Source organism: Mya arenaria, chromosome 10, assembly GCF_026914265.1.
Source record: "Mya arenaria isolate MELC-2E11 chromosome 10, ASM2691426v1".
NCBI lineage: Eukaryota > Metazoa > Mollusca > Bivalvia > Myida > Myidae > Mya > Mya arenaria.
In genome coordinates, this window is record NC_069131.1 from 29,905,310 (window position 1) to 29,926,713 (window position 21,404).

The following is a 21,404-nucleotide window of genomic DNA, read 5'->3' on the forward strand; positions in this document are numbered from 1 at the left end:
ACAGTCAAAAAAGATCTAATTTTTTTGTACATTTTATGTTGAAATAAATCTATAAATCTATCTATTTCTAATCATTGGGCTAAATAAGTTGAGCGAGGTATTGAGTAAATACAGGTCTTTGGGTTTACGAAGTTCATTCTTAAGATGAAATGTTTTAATGCATCAAATATGCTGGCTCCGATGAGGTTTATAGTTTAATTGACCTATTTTTGATAAATTGTGAGATAAGTGATGTCTACGTTAAGTTGACATGTCTCACGTATCAGAACGGTAACTGTACCATCAATAAACAATATTTGATATTTTGTGTACTTTGTTTGTGAAAAATGAAGCATAAACGTTGATCCATGCGCCTAGTTTAAGTGACATTTTTCATGATTTAAAGCTATATTTTGTATACCATACCATTCATAGATGTATGATTGTTTCACCTGCGGCGTCCTGATAGGCTGGCTATCGTTGTCAAGTATGTGGTCCGATCAAACGCTTTAGAAACATTCGGGGAAAAGGCCGATTACCAGCCATATGCCTCAAAACACTAGATAATTATCGCCCTTTAATTTGAGACATTACCAAAATCAGTCTTGGCCGATCAATAACTTTAGAAGCATTTCTCCATCACCAAATTTGGTCAGAAAGTGAATGTGCAATAAAATCTTAGACAAGTTTGATAAGCAGTCAAATCGCTTGAGAGTTATCGCCCAATCATTATAGAAACCTTAAAGGATCGGTATTCTCCGATCAATAAAATTAGAAGCTTTCATCTGATCATCATCAAAATCAGACAGTATGTTTATGTTCAAAACGTTACAGCCAGGTTCGGTAACCAACCACGCCATCTTAGTCCCTCCAGTGTTATGACCCTCGAATCGGCAAAATACTGTAATTACATTATTTTGCTCTTTGAATTGGCTAACGTTCAACCAATTTCTATCACACTTGGTCGGACCGTCGATCCTGACGGGCGAACATTGCGGCCGTTCTCTTGTAATTCGAACATATTCAAATTTGTAAAATCGTATGTAAACTGAAATATGAGAACAATTCCGTAACTGCTGTATATCCTGTCTTCATGTGAAGTGTATATTATCTATTTCATCCACACGTATCAACGTGAAACCATGACGGACAAGCAAGCGAGGACAGGCCGACAGACAATGAAGAACGGACGGACAACGTTTATTGTTTATTAGATTTTTCCTTCTTTAAAAATAGTATAAGCATGTTAAGCATGTTTTTTCATACAGAAACCTATACAAATAAGCTCTAAACCCTAGTGGCAGTAAACCAATAAACCCTAGATGATGTTCGCCCTGACAGACACGCGAGAACGGATGGATAGGATAGACACACGAGGACAGAAGACGGACAAGCGGGGACAAACGGACAGACAAATCAATGGAAATATCCATACAAACCCTTCACACAACCCCAACGACTGCCATTTGCCGGACATTTTCATTTAGATTGGAGCTCATCTTTTATCAACCTTATTAAGGTGTCACAAGTGAACTGCGGTAGATAAACAGTGCCAATAAAAATGACAAAGCATCAATAACATGTTCCATATTTTTATTTGATCAATATTGAATTCATTGCAAATGTGACGTTTTCGTTTAATGTTAATTTATCTATTTCAGGCTCCAAACACACCTGTCGGTATTGCTCTAAACAGTTTCAAGGGAAATCGGACGTCACACGCCATGAGAGGCTTCATACGGGGGAAAAGCCTTACGTGTGTCCACACTGTAGCAAGGGGTTTGCACAGAAAGTGAACATGCGAAAACATGCTTTGTTTAAACATAGTTCATTGATGAAGAATTAAGATGATGAATGCTATATTTATCCTTTTGAAATTGTAATTTTACAAGAACACGTTTAGTTTGTCATGAGACAAGCATGAAGATAATTCATATAATCGTCAGCTGTAAAGTGTATATTTATATTATATCATACCATATGTTTTTCGTTGAATTTCTAGAAAGTGTGTACACATCGTTGCCGAATTTCTATTACCAGAATATGTAGAATTTTGATTTGGAAACAAAACAAAAAGCACTTTCTTTTTTATTTAACTTTTTCTAATCTTAGCGTTACACAGTTGATTGGGTAACACTGACTATTTGGACACAAAAAAAAAAACGTATTCATTTTGAATGAAGACATTTCAGGAAAAATGCAAAGGCTTTTGAAAAGAATTCTGACAAAATCTTCCTTCGGAAAATTTGCTCAACTTCTAATATTAGTAACAGCAACACATGGTGCAAAGGATATATTCATAATGCTTGCTAAATAACTTTTGCACTGTGAAGGGACCTTAAGTATAAAAAAGCAATATGAACAAAAAATCTTTTACGAAAGTATATACAAACTCAACATATATGGAATGAAACTTAAAATCATAAAACATTTGTAAACAGCACACCACAAAGAATGCTATCCGAATATTTATTCCGTTAGATATAGCGCAATGTTTATAAATTGGAAAACAGCCCAAATGGTTGTGTAAAAATAAGCTCACTTGTGGATGCATCTATACGAGTTCTAAGGTGGACAAGCAGAACTATGAACACAATCTTGTAGGATTGATGTTTGATTATATTCAACCATTTTAAAAGAGCAATTTGCATTACATATTGAGTTTGAATATTCTTTCAAAATGGTGAATGCTCAATATATTTCTCTTTCTTAGTGTAGCTTTTCCAAAACCGAAGTGCTAAAAGTCTAAATTGTGTAGCTATGTTTTATATTGTCAGTGTCATAGTTTTTCGCTCACGTTCTACAGAGGACAAGGTTTTAAAGATGCACTCTTACTCCCAAATAAAATGGTCATTATAAAAGCTACCGAGTTAAATTTGAAAGAAATGTATGTTAAACACAGTATTTCTACCCTACGAGGCTATAGTAGATCACAGTAAGTCTTTAAGCATTCACCAATCATTTAATATTTTGGCATTTTCAGCTACAAATACACGGTCGCAATCTTGTTATCAGTAATTAATATTTTCCATAAATGCATTATCTAGTACGTAGTAAAAGGTTTATCAGTCTAATTTATGTTTGTTTTACATGTGTATGTTTTGATTTTGAATAAGAGTGTCACTTCAATGTCATCCTTTTTTCATTTTGTTTTTGTACCCTTAAAAGCGCACAATATATGTTAATGCAAAATAAATGTTTCGTGATTTTGTTTTATTTAAATGCATGCACATGTTAAAATATAATTTCACTTTAATAATAAAAACTAAAAGAGCTTATGATTTAGATACAAAATTTTAACCTTTATAAATGTTTTAATGGCTCCGTGGCCACAAGTGTCCCAGTTAAAAAGATCCAAAACATTGCTAAGCTTTGTTATCGGTACATAAATCAGGTGTTTTGTTTTGTTTTGATCATTAAAGAGAAATGAGTTATAAACACGATAATGCAGAAAAAAAATGTTTGCATCAATGACCAAATGTTTTCGTAAAAAACGGTGTCATTTTAATATTACACCATCTGCTCCTATAATATATTTGGCATGTTCGAATTAAATTTTAACTCAAAGTTACAAAGAAATCGATCAAGAAATTCACATGATACTTAGCACTCCTGTATGTTACTAGTGAAATTACATTCACTTTTGATATTTTAAGTCTTTAACTTGGGTTTAAATATATACATCGAATATTTCCACTTACTGTATTGAAACCTTTTTTTTAACAAAACCGTTCACGATATTATAAATGAAACTTAGTACACTATTTTACGTTTTTAAAATGCCAAGATCCAAACAAAAGTGGTAACTTTACTCTTTGCGTAGCCATAGCACGAAAAATATATATACCACCTGCATAATCCCCCTTTTGGCCTCTATCCACTTGAAAACTTCCATGAATAAATGTAGCATTTATTAAATACTTTCTGAAATACACCAAGGTACGGTAAGAATGGCAATTTCATTACATGTATTTGAAATGCAATAACAAACACTCATTTTTACATACTTAGTCTTATTTTACTACCTTGCATAATTTTAAGTCATTGCAGCTTTCATTTGCTGTTGGTTTGTTTCGTTGAAACCGGTAGGGTACTAACAATAAGTGTAAACTATCGCTGTTATAATGGCGATCTCTCATTATTACTGCATGACTTTCCAGTGCACAGCCTGGTGGCCATTCAGGGCTTCTTTCTGAGTGAACCGCCTCTTGCAAATTTGACATTCGAAGGGTTTTTCTCCGGTATGTATCCTGATATGTCTGGTCAGCCTTTGCTTCGTAGCGAATATTTTGCCACAAGTTCCACAGAGGTGCCCTAAAACACAAAAACACACACATTAATTAGGGAAATTAAAAGCGTATTAAACCACGACTGTTCAAATAAAAACTCGGTATCCTTCATAAACATTATTGTTTTCGACATTTGTTCATCCTTTTTGGTATATGAAAACAATTGTATTAAATGTGTTAAAAACTGATTTGGGAGTAATAGTGCATCTTTAACAATCACTTTTGCGACAGACGGAGGTATGAATCACTTCAGAGCCAGACGGCCTAGCATTTTCCTTACTGATGTCATCGTCGGCCGTTGATATGCTGCTGTCCACAAAAAAAATTATGACACATTTTTATCTTGTTTTATGAGTATTGCTAAGGTTGTAACAAAATTAACGCCTATGTTCTATGTTACAAACGTTAAAAGACCAGGCTAACTCTAACAAGTGTTACATTATAAATGTAAGTGTAATAACCTGAACAACCTTGCAATACAAGTATCCTCACTGGGTCTAACGCCTATGGACAGGCACGTGGTGTCGGAAAATAAACGTAACCAAATTCAAATGCAATCAGATTGGTTTGGGCCGGACTCAATAAATGTCCAAGCAGCATATTTGGATTCGAGTGAAGACTTTTATGGAAGATGTATAAAGCAATACCTTTGGAGCTACATGCAAAATGTTCATGGAACCATTTTCTATTGAGTCAAGGACCATAACTCTTGTTAGACAAGGCGCAATTTGAAATAAATCGGAGGTACACAACAGCCCATGCTGACCAACATACTATTGGAGTTTCATGATAGTAAGTTTAATGCTTTTGGAGCTTCATGCGACACAATTATTTTCAGGGTCGCGAGGCGAAGGGATTATACAGTCGCAGCTTCTCTGATGGATAGGTATATCTGTGATATAAGTAATAATGTACTCACATTAGGTAAGAACATAGTTTAGCAAGCTTTGGCCGCTCATGTTTACAATTTCATAACAAATCGCTTTATATTATAATACATTCACGGACGTACAGTATAAAAAACTGAGGATACGACATGGTGATATCATCATTCTGATTATAATTAATCATATGACAGACTTGCAATCCATGGAGATGTTACTTAAATGGTGTTGCTGTTTAACTGTATGCATTGGGTCAAGATCAAAAATACCGAATCAAAACAATCTTTAACAGCCAAGCCCAAGGGTTGAGAGTTTTCCGCACAAGCATATTCTTGTTTCATTCGAGTAACCTCTAATAATATCAAATACTTAAATAAAAGACAAAATGGCTATAAAAAACTTTTCCTTTGAAAACAGAAAAATAAATAATAACAACAAAAGATACGTAATATTTAATGCAGTAGTTAAGTGCTAATTAACTCATTTAACCACGAATTAAAACAAAACAGAAGCACACACATATATTATTCGCAGTCAAATTCACATAATTCCACAAAGCGGTTAAAATACCCATTCGGTAAGATCTTTGTTACCCCTTGATTTTTTGTTCACATTTGACAGGCGAATAGACAATGATTCACATGAAAGTTGTATTGGATATGCCCTGTGCTTCCGAATTGCTTTCACCTACTAGTTTGCCCTTGGTTGTTCCCCAATGAAATCGCTGTATTGCGTTTGTAAATCGAAATTGATTTCTCATAAAATGCTCAGACGCCTTCGGCTTGATATATATGGACAAAAAATAAATAAGGGTTTCCTGTATGTAGTTCACATGATAAAACTCAATGGATTACGTTACAAAATAGGTCAAACTGTTAATCTGTTAGCGTTCATATATTGAATTTTGTAGAACATATAGCAGCGATCGCATGTGATATATTCCTTAACATTCAAAATACGAACGATAACTAATACATTCAATTATAACTAATACATACAATTATATCATATTTTCAACATTAAAATTATTATTAGATATACAGGAATAAAGTTAGATTTTCATTTATAACGATCTGAAAGAATGGACATACATATAAAACGTTTAATGTCACTGTATTTAATGTCCACCACTAATCGATTGCATAATGTCGTAGCAAATAAATCTTCATGTTGCCTTTTTGTGAGAACCGCTTCCTACTTAAATCATATTGAAAGGGCTTTTCGCCGGAGTGAGCCCGAAGTTGACGAGTTAGTTTGGTCTTGTTGTTGAATACCTTTTCACACAGCTGACACGGGTACTGTATGTACCCTGAAATAAACCAACACATTTTTCTTCTTGTTTGTGGAAATGGACATTCAAATAAATAGCAGTTGCCAATTTGTATAAAACTTGGATCAAACCTTGCTAACAGGTTATCACTAAGTTAGCACTTTTAAATGATTTGGTTAATATCAATTGTTGGATAAATTTTGACAAATCGATCTGCATTTTGGCTTACTTTGACAAAAAAAAGTTATACAATTGGCTGCTTTTTGATAACACGCATTTTCTTCATTTTTTTTTCGCTTGAACATTCAAATCAACGGTCAATGTGGAACTATAATTTTATACAGATATACCAGCAGATGTGATGTACATTGTAGTCATAGTAGGCAAATAAGCAAAGCAACATATTTCGCTGTCAATTAAACAGATTTAATACTACCTAAAACAGTGAAAATCATGATCATTCGATACATCTCGGCCATTTTCCATCGGAATAAACTCGAATGTATAGTGACGATTTACAAATTCAGAAATCTTTACATTTAACTACGCTGCAAGTAGTTCACGTGGTAATTTTATTAATCCGTTTATCTTAATAACTTTATTCTTGGGATCGAATTAAAACCAAATAAACGTTTAAACACAATTAATTAATTTATACTATTATCAAAAAAAATACGAGCTACTTTTTTCTGATGTACCGGCCAACGTCCGGTTTGTTTTCGATTGAAAATGGCCGAGGTGTTCCGAATAAGCCATCATATTTTACGACCGATGTTTAATCAAGTGAGCAGATTGATCAATAGTCATTTATTTAACATATGTATGTCATATCATGCAACAAAGACAAGAAAAAGCATCATTGTGCTGTGAAAAAAATGCAATATTCACCGTTTTGTAAGTTAAGGTTTTACCATCAAAATGATAGGTATCTTTTTATAAACTTAGACCCAGTTCAAACTTCCAGCAAAATGTTCCTTTGAACACACACAAACTTAATATACCATCAATCAAATTATGCACACACATGTAATATTCGCGGTCAAGGTAACACAGTCCCACATGAGCGCTGCAGAAGGAACGCAAACGCACGTCTGTTGATGTGTTGTCGTTTTTATTTTCAGTCGTAAAGGGGGCATAACTCAAGTGCCAAAAAACAGTCCAGTACATGTATACGACAATAAACACTTCTGTTTGTCTATTTATCAGTCTCAATAATTATAAGCCAGAGTTAAGGACGTTGATATGCATGTGCGTATGGTCTCCGGAAGTTAAATATATGTTGGCAGGTTTTCGAGTTACGATTTTAGCACACCGACGGGGACAACAACACAAAAGCTGTGACATTTCGTTGAATAAGAAGAGCTCACATTCATTTTTTTTTTGTCTGAAAGTTTAAAGTCTTCAGGTCTTTGCATAATGCGTCAACATATGAATTTTCATGTTGCTTTTCTGCGAGAACCGCTTCTTGCACACGTCACACTGAAATGGCTTTTCTCCTGTATGTACTCGAAGGTGACGTATAAAAGTTGTCTTATAGTAGAAGATACGACCACAGTGTTCACATGGGTATTGGATACCTTCTGAAATATAAAAATATAAGAAATAAAGTATTGTTGTTTTGTGATTAAAAATCAAATGATATTTCCTTTGTTTAGACATAGTTACACAATTACTATAATTGTATAAGATTACTTGTGATAATAGTGTTATTGTTGAAAATCGCCTGCAAATTTCATGCTTATTCTTTGTTGCAACTATTATGATTTACTATTTATTGTTCGATTGTAGATTACCGAACAGTTTCATTAAAGGTTTGTATATTAATCTGAAACCAACTCAATTGCTGGTCAAAAATTGGCATCATTTTCTTCCCACTACATTTGCTCTAATGTGACCACAATCTTTTATATTTCTGCAATCCGTTTACACATGTCGATAATTGTTACTCCTAATGAACCTATATATCGTCATCTTAGTACAATAACTCAATAACTGCATATAGACATAGAAGCAGATATTGAGTTCTTGCACTAAGGTGACGATATGTCTCTTTGTTCATATTTTAGCACGTTGTACAGATATAATTTTCTAAACTCCTAATGTTTGTCATAATGCTTCGTTGTTTTACTTGTACCTTGTTTTGATCAGTGTTGTTGTTCCATGTTTCTTGTTTGTGATGTTTTTGTGTCCTATGGCTTTGGCGTTTACCCTGTGCCATAAAACGGTGTTTATGTTTAAACTGTTGGTTACTGAGCTTGTTTCTGTAGTTTTTCACATATGTATTGAATTGGCAGCCGAATTATTAGGACCTCCTTTAAGATGTTTAACATTGCATAATACATTGTCGTGGAAAATCCATTTTGTGCAAACGATATATCAGTTATCCAGCCAGATAATACAAGTCAAGAAACGTTGAAAATGACTTGAGTTTTGTTATTTTCGAGGACTATTACCCAGCCCATTGAATAGAACAATTTCTGAGTGAAACATTCCGTCAGAAAACCTCTGCATTAAACAGCCAAACTAAGAAAATTTCCAGACAATTTTTAAATAAATGACACCAACTGTATGTAATAGAATAAAGGTCTACCACATCTGGAACACACAAATAACAAAATTTAAAAATAATGGCTGTTTCAAACGACTTTATTTCAATTGAACAGATGACCTATGGCAAAGCGTGTTATGAAATCGAAATTAAATGATAAATAAATAGTTCGTCAAAAACGTTTAGCTGATGCATATATATATTAGCACTTCAAATAGTTCACAATTGCTCTCTCGAACACCACTTCAATTTAAAAACACCACTGATTAAATCTTACACACATACAATCCGCAATTAGGTGACTGTTCATGTTCCTTTTATGTGAAAACATTTCTTACACACATCGATTCTGAGTTTCGATATGTTGTGCTTCCGTCCTTATGAGTTTGCATAATGTCTCAGCATGTTGCCTTTCTGTGCTAAAAATTTCTTACACGCGTCGATTATGCATTGCATTACGGAGTACATCCGTTCCTATGGATTTACGTAATGCGTCAGCATGTGGATTTTCATGTTACTCTTCTGAGAGAAACATTTCTTGCACACATCGCATTGAAAGGGTTTCTCTCCAGTATGCACTCGTATATGACGTGTTAATTTGGTCTTGTTGTAGAATATTTTTCCACACAGCTGGCAAGGATACTGGGTGCATGCTGAAATAAAAGAATATAACTGTAAATATTTACTGATTCTAGCAACCCTTAATATGTTGTCTACAGGTTATCTTGGGCTAGTTTGCACATTTAAATTATTTGTTTGGTCGAATGTAGTTGTTGGATAAGTACTGATCAATCATTGAATATTTCGGATAACTTCGACCAAACCGAACAGTGATCCAGTTGAATACAAGAGGCTGGTCACTGTAAAAGTTATATATGAAAAGGATTTTCATGAGTTTTCAATGTTGTATTTTTTATAGTTTGAACACATTAATGGCGCGGAAGAGTTTGCTAATGACTAAGAAAGAAAATATGTAAATATGCTATAAAACTATATACATCGGTGAGAAACAGCCTATTTAAATCAATTTTAGTAACATTCCCAACTTAACTGCGTAAGGTCTTAACTGCGTTAGGTCGAAAGATATATTTTAATAGATTTTGTTTGGTCAAGATTGTTGGACCGTGATATGTACGTTCGGCCAGCAAATGCACAAAATTGTTTGGAATACGACGAAAAGTTGCCATATTTGAGGGGTTGCATGTCTACAGATATAGTCACCATTTGGGGGAGAATATGTGGTTCCTGGTGTAAATCTGTTCTGGCTGCACATGTTTTGTTTATTATTGTTTTTAAATCAGGAATTGAAAGAAACTCTCTAGGATTGGTGCCGTTTAGTAGGTAGGGTCGGTATACCCTAAAACATCATTTTGTTGAGGCCTTAGTATTAAAGCAGAATGTAACAGCATGCAATTCAGTTAGAAACAACATCAGAATCAGTTAGAAACAGCTCAAAAACGGAATCAGTAAGAGGCAACATCATACAGCGAGAAAGAAGAAATAAATCGGAAATAAGAATAAAAACAGCATAAGTAAATTAGTAAAAACAGCATAAGTAAATTAGTTAAAACAGCTAGTAAAAACAGCATAAGTAAATTAGTTAAAACAGCATAAGTAATTCAGAGAGAAACAGCTTAAGTAACTCAAAATGAAATAGCATTAGAATCTTAGAAAAAAGCATTAGTAAATCAGTAAGAAACAGCATAAGTGAGTTAGTAAGAATCAGCATATGTGAATCAATAAGAAACAAAAAGAGTATATCTGAAAGACACAGCATAAGTGTATAAATAGGAAACAAAAATAGGACAGAAACAGCATGAAGTATGTCGTGAAGAATACATATAAGTGTAGCACGAAGAAACATCATACGTAAGGTAAGAAGAAAAGCATAAAACCCCATAACAATTCTTCAACGATCTGCCCACCATCAGACAGATCTCCAGTCTGGCATCTCGGCCTCAGGTAAGTTTGAAAGAAATTCTTGATGTTTCTGAGTTTCCTCTGAATTTCGGCCGCATTCAACAAAAATGTTTCTAATCAAACACATTTAGAAAAAAAAAATGGACACTGTTCATATCCCTTTACTGAGTGTGTTTGCTAATTAAGCAGCACCATGCTTGATCTACATGTACCAGTGTACATTGTGATAGCCTTTTAATTGCAATGGTTTCAACTCCAATGTCTATATCACCATGTCTTGGGAACAAAATAAAGACTACGAAAATCAATAAATTCGTGTTATTTTATTGAAGTGACACTCTTATTTAAAATCAATACATACACATTTAAAACAAACATAAATTTTAAGTGATAAACATTTAACTACTTACTAAATGATGCATTTGTTGAAAATATTAGTAACTCATAACAAGATTGTGACCATGTATTTAATAGCTGACAACGCAAAAATATTAAATGATTGGTGAGTGCTATAAGATTTACTGTGATCTATTATATTCTGATATGGTAGAAATACCGTGTTTTATGCACATTTCTATCAAATAAATGAATAAATTAATATCCTTCATGAGAAGCTTTGTTTTCGACATTTATTTATACTTATTAATTGTGGTTAATCTTATTTGGGAGTCAGAGTGCATCTTTAATGCCAACTCAACTGTTTTTTTTTGTAAATGATGAATGTTTGGTGAAATGATGTTTAAGAAAATTATTGTAAATTTTATTTGGGAGTTAGAGTGCATCTTAAATGCCAACTCAACTCTTTTTTTGTAAATGATGAATGTTTGGTGAAATGATGTTTAAGAAAATTATTGTCTGTTCCAAACTGGTATATACAAAATAGTAAACACGCGATATAAATCCTAAAGACACATTGCATCACAATATAAATGATAATGTCATGGCATGCCAGCATAAAATTACACAGTCGTAATTATTTAATGTTACAAATTACTCTGGTACCCATTGAGAAGAAACACAAACACTTTTGTTTCATGTACATTTATCATTTATTTTTTAACACATCATACAGGGTTGGTAGTCAATCTTAGCCTTAATGGAATCTAAGAACGATGTAGCTAATCGGATTACTTGTTATTATTAACTGATTAATAGAGTCAATGATGTCCGACTACATTCAATTTAATTTGAAATTGAATACCACCCGTGAGGATTTTACTACCTTCTTCATGTCTAAAGCGAATGTCCAAGGTTGTCCAAATGAATGGATGTTTTAACTGATAACTGAATAATAAAAGAGAATAATACTATTGCAATGAATAGTTTTGAATAATGTTCTTCACTTGTGTTACAGTGAATATTCATATGACACATAATTGATTTCTTTAGGTTCAACAACGACGAACTATTTACACAGTTTTTGCAACTTATCAGCTATCTCCTGCTATACAAGGTCATGTGACAACCCATTGGTTTCTTCCGGTTCAACATGCACCATTAATTCAACACTATTACTATTTACAGTCTTTAAACTGACTATCTACCTGCTCTCAAGTATAGACATAAAACAAATACTACATTAACCACTTCTTATCCATAGAACCCCTCGAGTTGACTTTTGTAATGGACAGTCATGTGACTTCTCATGGATTCCTTCTGGTTGAATCGTTTCTGACACACGGAACACTCAAAAGGTTTCTCCCCCGTGTGTATTCGCATGTGCCGGGCCAGCTTCGTCTTTGAGGCGAATATCTTTCCACATAATCCGCACTGACGATTCGGGTTATCTGAAATTAAATTAAATCTTCATCAAAATAATTGAATACAGAAAACCTTAAACTAAATATTCGCCGAGCAATCCAAGTGAAACACAAAATCTGTAGTATGTATTTTACTCGTACTATGTCAAAAGTGACGCACATGTCAGAGCTTCTCACTTTTCTTAGTAAGGAGTATAATTTTACAATTATTCATGCTGTAAAGTTTATTGACCTTGGAACACATGTGTATTATTATGCTCCATATCAATTTGGTAACTCAAACTGTAAGTGTTTGAAATAAATGTCTTCAACGTTTTTCAGTAATGACCAAAGGTTAAAAAAAATGAGCGACTCTTCAGACGGAGACATTATGGTGACGCTAACACTATCACATTACAGTACCTTCGATATTTTACCTCAGTAAGAGTTACAAATGTGTACCTTCAATGTTACCTACGTTCGATACCTTCTAACAGTTTGCGTAATTTATCTGAACACATTCACATGTTTTGGTCCTTATGAGGACAAATTGCAAATTCCGCTCTTACAACCACATTTGAACATTCTACAAGAGCAGAATTTAAGGGTTGGGTTCTAAAATGTTTGACACTATTCATGCAAAAATATTTTGTGGCTTTGTGGTGATCGCTTCTATTTTGATAAAGGCATTTGCATTTTTGTAACAAGGGAATGAATTTAGCAATACATTGTTCATTGGATGGGCTTGTACAATTTTGGCACAATAAAAATGTGATGATAGTCATAGTGCATGACAAATAATGCAATGAAAATCACAGGGATAAGCCCAGTAAGACACAATCAGTCATATTTATACTTATGTGAAAAAATACAGAAACTAGCTCAGTAGCCAAAAGTTTAAACATAAACCCCGTTTAATGGCACAGGGTAAACGCCAAAGACATAGTACACAAACAAAAATCACAAACAAGAAACAACAGCACGAAACTCCAGTAACAGCACAGTGCATATATACTATAGGAAAAAATATAGGTATGTTTATCAAGGATTGTTAGGTACCGCCTTGGAACGGTCAGTAAAATGTAATTTTATAACAAGAATTATTAATCTAGATTTTTTGTTTTCTTTATTCACGGAATTTATTTAAAGATGTATTTAAAGATTTTGACTCTCTTTATTTAGAAATACAGATGAATACAAGATAAAGCAACATATCTGTAATGAATTCACAAAACATATAATATACTATCGATACAAAAAAAAACAATCGTTTAAAACTCCTTCCCATAATAACACCTAATTCCTACACTCTCAATATGCAAAATGCTAGTTGTAAATTAAACCCTTTATACATTTACAATTCCACAGTAATGGTAAGATTCAGGTTTTCGGTTTTAAATCCATCAACTTAACAGATTATGCACAACAAGAGCACGGGTCACAACCGATGTTAATTATAAATAACTTTTTGGACAGGAAATATATGAAAATATGTCTAAGCCTATAACAGACTATTACTATTTTCTACTTCTACACGTGGGGGATGTTTTAGATTTGCTCGGTATTTCAATAATGCAGTCCTTGGCCAAAATTTCAGCGTTGCATCGTTCTACATAATTCCATCGAGTTGTTTGTTAACATCGGTTGTGACCCGTGGTGACCAATGTGAAAACCCCTTTAAGTCATGTGATTCCTCACCTTGAATATCATAATTATTACATTCTACTAAAGCCACAACATATGGTCTCAAGTCAAGTCAATTCAATATATGTATGTATTGTCGGATTTCATGTAACATATAAAACATATGCTATGTACAGCTTTTTACCGACAAATGTCTCTGGCTTCAATGTCATTTGATTCTCGCATGTGGTTAGACATGACCAAGGTAAAGGCGTTTGCACACGAAGATGACACGAAGGCTTCCCCAATATTATTTTTTCTTCGAATAAGAGTCAAGCTGACAAGAACATGATCTTCATGATTGTTATCGGTGTACAAGCAAATGTTCCCTCAGGTTATCTTTTCTGTAGAAGGCTTTATTGCAGAAATAACAATTGAAATACACATTCCCGGTGTGAATATTCTTATGACGTCGCAGGTTTGATCCATGCTTAAACACCTTATAGCATATCTCGCACTGGAGTTTGGACACTACTGAAATGAAAACACAAATATAAGGATGATATTTTTGTCTTGAAATGTGTTATGTATAATGTGTAAAAAGTTCACTTTACTCATATTTCTAAGTTTGACTATGTTGGCACTGTCTGTCTGAATGTATGTATATGAACACCTCCGTCTATGATGTGGACTTTCACCTAATTATCTTCCATATTAAAGGACATGTAAAACTTTCTTGTTCACTTTTGTGCACAGTGGTCAAAAATTGGCTCAGGGAGAGCAATATTTATATGAACACCTCCGTCTATGATGTGGACTTTCACCTATATGATATCACGTTGTCTCTAATCATATCATTTGTAACCTGTAAAGGCTTTCGTAAAATTTAACAAACTCTAAAAGCTTGTATTTAAACAATCCGCACATGTTCCACTTGCTATGTCATTTGTAATGTTTGTTCGTGTATTCTGTTTTTCTCACGGGTCACGTGGCTTATTGAACCTGTACTCAAAATAATTATCTTCCATATTAAAGGACATGTATAACTTTCTTGTTCACTTTTGTGCACAGTGGTCAAAAATTGGCTCCGGGAGAGCAATATTTGATAACCATAGAGAGAGCTGATTTTTCTACCTTCTGTACCCTATGCGTAAGAGTGTTTTCTTCCATTAACAACATAAACAATCAAAACATTCATATTTTCTTGATGTCCTCCTTGGTGACTGACCTTTCATATATATTATGAACCTTACTCTCAAACTTTATTATTCACCCAACACTCAAATATGTATAATACTTGAGACACAATGATTATGGTCCAAAGTCAGAAGCCTCTCTGCATTTGTTTGAATTGCACTCAAACAATATTAAAGCACACAGTAGAATATTGCATCAGTAACTCGTCGCCAGAAAGAAACCCACTTTACGCCATAACTATTTGTAGGGTAATATGACATATTATTGTGAAAAAGTATTGTTGTCGCATAACTATAGGAGCAAATGCAGTAACATAAACGTTAACCAATATCTCCCTTAAAAATCATGGATGTAATTTATATAATAATTTCGAAGTCCATAATGTTACACAATAATTACATTGTAAATCAATAGCGAGGCATGACTTAAAACAATAATTAGATTGTTAAAAAGCGAAGACCATGATGCAACACAAGAATTACATTGTATGATAATTGAGAAGACCATAACCTAACACAAGCATTACACTGTAAAATAATAGGGTAGATCTTGGTAGCACAAGAATAACATTGTAAAATGATTGCGTAGATCTTGACGTGTTGCAACAAAAGAATAACATTGCATAATAATTCCGAATAGCATAACGTAACACAAGAATTACATTGTAAAATAATTGCGAAGAACATGAGATAACACGATACTTACATTGTAAAATAATAGCGACGACAATGAGGTAACACAATAATTACATTGTAAAATAATAGCGAGGCATGCCTTAAAACAATAATTTTATTGTAAAATAATAGCGAAGACCATGATGCAACACAAGAATTACATTGAAAAATAATAGCGACAACCATGACGTAACACAAGAATTACATTGTAATTAATTGCGAAGACCATAAAGTAACACAAGAATTACATTGAAAAATAACAGCGACGATCATGACGTAACACAAATTACATTGTAAAATAATTGCGAAGACCATAACGTAACACAAATTACATGGTAAAATAATTGCGAAGGCCATGACGTAACACAAATTACATTGTAAAGACCATGATGTAGCACAATAATAACATAGTAATAAATTGCGAAAACCATAACGTAACACAAATTACATTGTAAAATAATTGCGAAAACCATAACGTAACACAAGAATTACATTGTAAAATAATTGCGAAGACCATGACGTAACACCATAACTATACACACTAATTTATTGAAAAAATATTCAGCATCTTTTGATTACAAAATTATTCTGAATTATTAACAAAATACACATAATTTGTATAAAATGCTTGTACAGTTTTCTCAGTAGTATTGGTCAACCAGCATAACTTGGTAGGTGGGTAATATTCAATCCAGGGATTATAATACGATAATAATTATCATACGACCATTTACAATCATTGAATTATACGAAAAGTTCATATCATTGTACAAGGTCATCAGCAGGAACATGTTGACCAAGTTTCATGTTAACAATTTCATATTTCGGATTAACCGTTTTCATAAAGCCTGAAAACAAGGCCAATGTTCGATGATAATGCTACGTTTTTTTCCCTCCAAAAAACAGACAAGGTAACTTGAATGTACTCTATGCAGTTATGTCAGTTGGTTACTTACAAACTGTTCTTGTTTATTTTTGTGTACACTTCACATTCGGACACACTACAGTTACTGTAAGTGGGTCAGCATATGCTGCTTCATGTTGCTTTTCTGGGAGAAACTTTTCGTGCATACGTCACACTTGAATGGCTTCTCTCCCGTATGCACTCGAAGATGGCGGGTTAGCTGGGCCTTGTCATAGAATATCCGACCACAGAACTTACAGATACGTTGACTTCTTACTGAAATAAAATGATCAAAAATATAAAGTACATGTTAACGAAGAGGAAAGGAAAACTATTTCATGAGGACAAGTTGTCTTATAAATTTGGAATGGGCAGATATACTTTATACTTCAAGGCGCACAATATAGGTTGATTTAAAAAAATCCATTTTGTTCAGATACAGGTAAAACAATATTATCCTTTCAAATGTAGTTAATCAATACATATGTAGCCACCAATTCCCCAGTTGAAAAAGCGCCAAATCATCATTAATATTATTTTATCCATAAATATATTTATTTTTATTTTTTTATTTTTATCATTAAAGTCAAATGAGTAAAACATGATAATGCATTAAAAAATATTAAAAAATGGCGGAGGGGGAGGGGCATCGACCTTTATTATGCCCCTTTCAGGCACAGTGAAGTACAACGAAAAGTTAGGTTTCATAAATCTTTATTTTGAACTTACTAAAAAAATGCACAATAGAAACACAGTTCCATCATGACATTGCGATACTAACACTTTGCATATAATCTTAACAAGAGGCCATTAACAAGGGTTTTATTTAAACCGAAAACATTTAAACAAAATGTACATGCATTGTAAAAAGTTGATGCATTATACAGGTTAATGTAATAAAAAAAAACGTCAATAATAAAAATGTCAATAGGAAAAAACGTCAATAATAAAAATGTCAATAGGAAAAAACGTCAATAATAAAAATGTCAATAGGAAAAAACGTCAATAATAATTCTTTGGGCTAACTGTAATGCCTAACTTTCATTAACAGTGAATAATAAAGAAAACATTGATTAAAGTGTACCGTTAAAATGCATTTTCATTCATCAGAGGTTTAATAATGATACATCTAACACATAGCATCATCACTCTGGTGTACGAGAATGATAAAGTGCAGTCCATTTAAATATTCAAGTTCCTTGTATGTTTCTGAACACAAAATAACCTGTTTTTCTTCAAGTGTATACACGACTATCACATACTTTTCTTTCTTGGTAAATGAACATCGAGACACATTTAAGAGACACAGCTAAAAGCGCACAATATTGGGTAATGTATATAAAAAATAATTTTAACCTAAATCGTATGCTTTTTTGTTTTGATCAAATGAGTTAAACATGACAATAATATAAAGTAACCACAATATTTTTGGGGCATCAGCCTTTATTGAGCGCCTTTTACACATATAAATGCATTAAACAGTTACTCAAATGCTCTAGTTTTGATCCGCCACTTGTTCAACAAATGTTCATATCTACAATTGTGTTTACACCAAGTCACATATTCCACAAGTGTTTCTGGTGAGTAACTTTATGTGTGCTCAGATGCCCAGGCTGTATGAAAGTCTTCCCACACTCCTCACAGCGATATGGCCTCTCCCCAGTATGAATTCTCACATGTCTTTCAAGTGGCACCCGACCTGGAAACGCCTTCCCACAGAAGTGGCACTGGTGAACAATTACGTTGTACATATCCGATCTTTTCCTGCCACGTTTAGATTTTGCTGAAAAAAGAAAGAAACTCTTTTTGGTATTTGGCAACACAATGGCATTTGAAAGTAAATCAAAGTAAACTAAAATCCTGAAAATACGCTTTTGAGTATGAGCGATTTACAGTCATCGATATTAGACTTTTGGATGAACATGCCAGAATTCTTGTACCATTGCTTGGCATCAATTTTTTTAACAAGCCCTGCCATATAAAATTCAGAATTTGAGCAAGCCCGGAAGACATTTTACCAGTGCAAGGCTTGCAGGCTTGTTCTAATTTCGACCACTGGATTTAGGCCCATTGCAGGGTTTTAAGGGGCTTAAATTCCTGTTGAAATTGTATTAAAAGCGCACAAATTAGGTTGTTTCAAAACTATTTTTCTATTTTAATGCATTATCATGTTTTACTTATTTGACTGTAATGATCAAAACAAAAAGCATATGATTTAGGTACGGATAAAAAATAACCGTTATAAATGTGTTTGTTTTTAAATTATAGCTAAATATGTAGCAGCGAATATCCCTGTTCAAAAAGAACCAAAACATTGCTTATATTTTTATCATTTTTTTTAGTCAATGTCAGTTAAATATGAAAACGCATTTATATTTACAATAAATAATTATAAATTGTATTGAACTATATTGTGCGCCATTAAAAGCCTTAAACATACATTTCATAACTGAATTGCATAGCAAAGGTAACAGCAAATACAAACACTCATCAGTTCTGAATTGATCCTTTTAATGATAAAAATACAAGCTAACATAAAAGAATATAAAAATAAACATGTTCAGCAGAAGTTCCTATATATGTGTATTGAGTCAAGTGTTAAAAATATAAAATTGTGGACTTTAATTTCAGCAAACAATGCTGAAGACAAAAAAAAACTACATTTGTTTTAAAAAGGACTGTTGTGATCGCTGAATATACGCAGATGCAATGGTTCTCCAATAAAGAAGAAATACATTACATACACATCCAGTCAGCTGCAATATGTTTTAAATAACAGGTACTTTGATCTAGGTAAAGAATATAAAAGAAGAATGAAAGATATTTCATTTATTAGCATACAGGTAGGTAATTGTTAGTATGTAGATCTTGCAATTACAGTGCAGTCAGTGCTCCAGCTAGGCCTAATATCAGGACGGGGCACCAGTGCTCCAGCTAGGCCTAATATCAGGACGGGGCACAAGTGCTCCAGCTAGGCCTAATATCAGGACGGGGCACCAGTGCTCCAGCTAGGCCTAATATCAGGACGGGGCACAAGTGATCCAGCTAGGCCTAATATCAGGATGGGGCACAAGTGCTCCAGCTAGGCCTAATATCAGGACGGGGCACCAGTGCTCCAGCTAGGCCTAATATCAGGACGGGGCACAAGTGCTCCAGCTAGGCCTAATATCAGGACGGGGCACCAGTGCTCCAGCTAGGCCTAATATCAGGATGGGGCACCATTTTGCTCGTTCCTGCACCCTGTTGCCTTTTTACTACACCCTCCTGTGCCCTTTTGTTAGACATGGTTAATTTTTCAAAAATAAGTATAAAAATAATAGAATACATCATCTTGACACTAAAGTATAGATAACAGTTAAGGTATTCATAATAAACTACAATGTATTAATATTGAAAGTAATGTTAAAATACATACATAATATAATTTGAACTGAACATTGGCTCTTGCAAGTGCCCCATTAAGGCTCATTCAATGCACATCAGAAGTGCCCTTTCTGACCTAGCAACCTGCGCTTTTCCAATCCTGACTGGAGCACTGGGAACTAAATATAAAACAGGCCCCAATTTCTCTTACATTCATAAGTCCCTTATAACAGTATCAAACTGAGCCCAAACTAAGACTATTTCCCGTTTGGAATTAATAATGTAACATTGTCATATAAAAAAAGTTTTTAAAAGAAATGATTAAAAATTGTCATATAAAAAAGCTTTTAAAAGAAATGATTAAAAGTTATCATAAAAATGTATGTTTTGGTATATAAAATCAAATTTAGCAAATTTAAATCAAGAAATGGGGCCAATACAGTTAAGCAAATCACACAAAGTCTTGTATTCTCCTAGCTACCATGTCTTACAGTTTGTAGAACTACCTATCATCTGAGCCACGCCATGTTTACACTTTTGTAGTAGTTAAAAGTCTTGATTATGAAAGAGTTTTTTTAATCACAATTCTTCACCATGATAATTGGGACCCCTTCAAGGAGTTTCTTCTGTTACAATTTCATATACAGTATAATACCAAAGACAGAAATGTTGTTTTCTATTGCAATTTTTTCTTCCAAAGCTCGCATTTTGGTATGGTCAACCATATGCCCTTAAAGATGGCTCTTCTATATTTACACCGCTATCGGTCCACCATATGTCCTATAAGATGTCTCTTCTATATATATTCACCCCCAAGGTCCACCATATGCCCTATAACATATCTCTTCTATATATTTTCACCCCTATGGTCCACCATATGCCCTATAACATGTCTCTTCTATATATTTTCACCACTATGGTCCACCATATGCCCTATAACATGTCTCTTCTATATATTTTCACCCCTATGGTCCACCATATGCCCTATAACATGTCTCTTCTATATATTTTCAC

At 33.6% G+C, this 21,404-nt stretch overlaps 1 protein-coding gene across 7 annotated transcripts in view; it reads right to left on the minus strand.

Annotated features, from left to right (window-relative positions):
- Positions 1–4,012: 4,012 nt before the first annotated feature.
- Positions 4,013–21,404, minus strand: part of LOC128205675 (zinc finger protein 768-like) — a 57,952-nt gene continuing 40,560 nt past the window's right edge. The window contains exon 5 of one of the 7 annotated variants that reach the window (XM_052907511.1): positions 4,013–4,293. In XM_052907511.1, coding sequence (XP_052763471.1) covers positions 4,121–4,293 — 173 coding nt within the window. In that variant the 3' untranslated portion in view covers positions 4,013–4,120. Of the gene's footprint in view, positions 4,294–6,905; positions 8,003–9,102; positions 9,624–11,243; positions 12,678–14,548; positions 14,787–16,759; positions 17,304–18,012; positions 18,811–21,404 lie in introns of those variants that run through there. The other 6 variants (XM_052907508.1, XM_052907509.1, XM_052907506.1 and 3 more) reach the window with 6 other exon arrangements.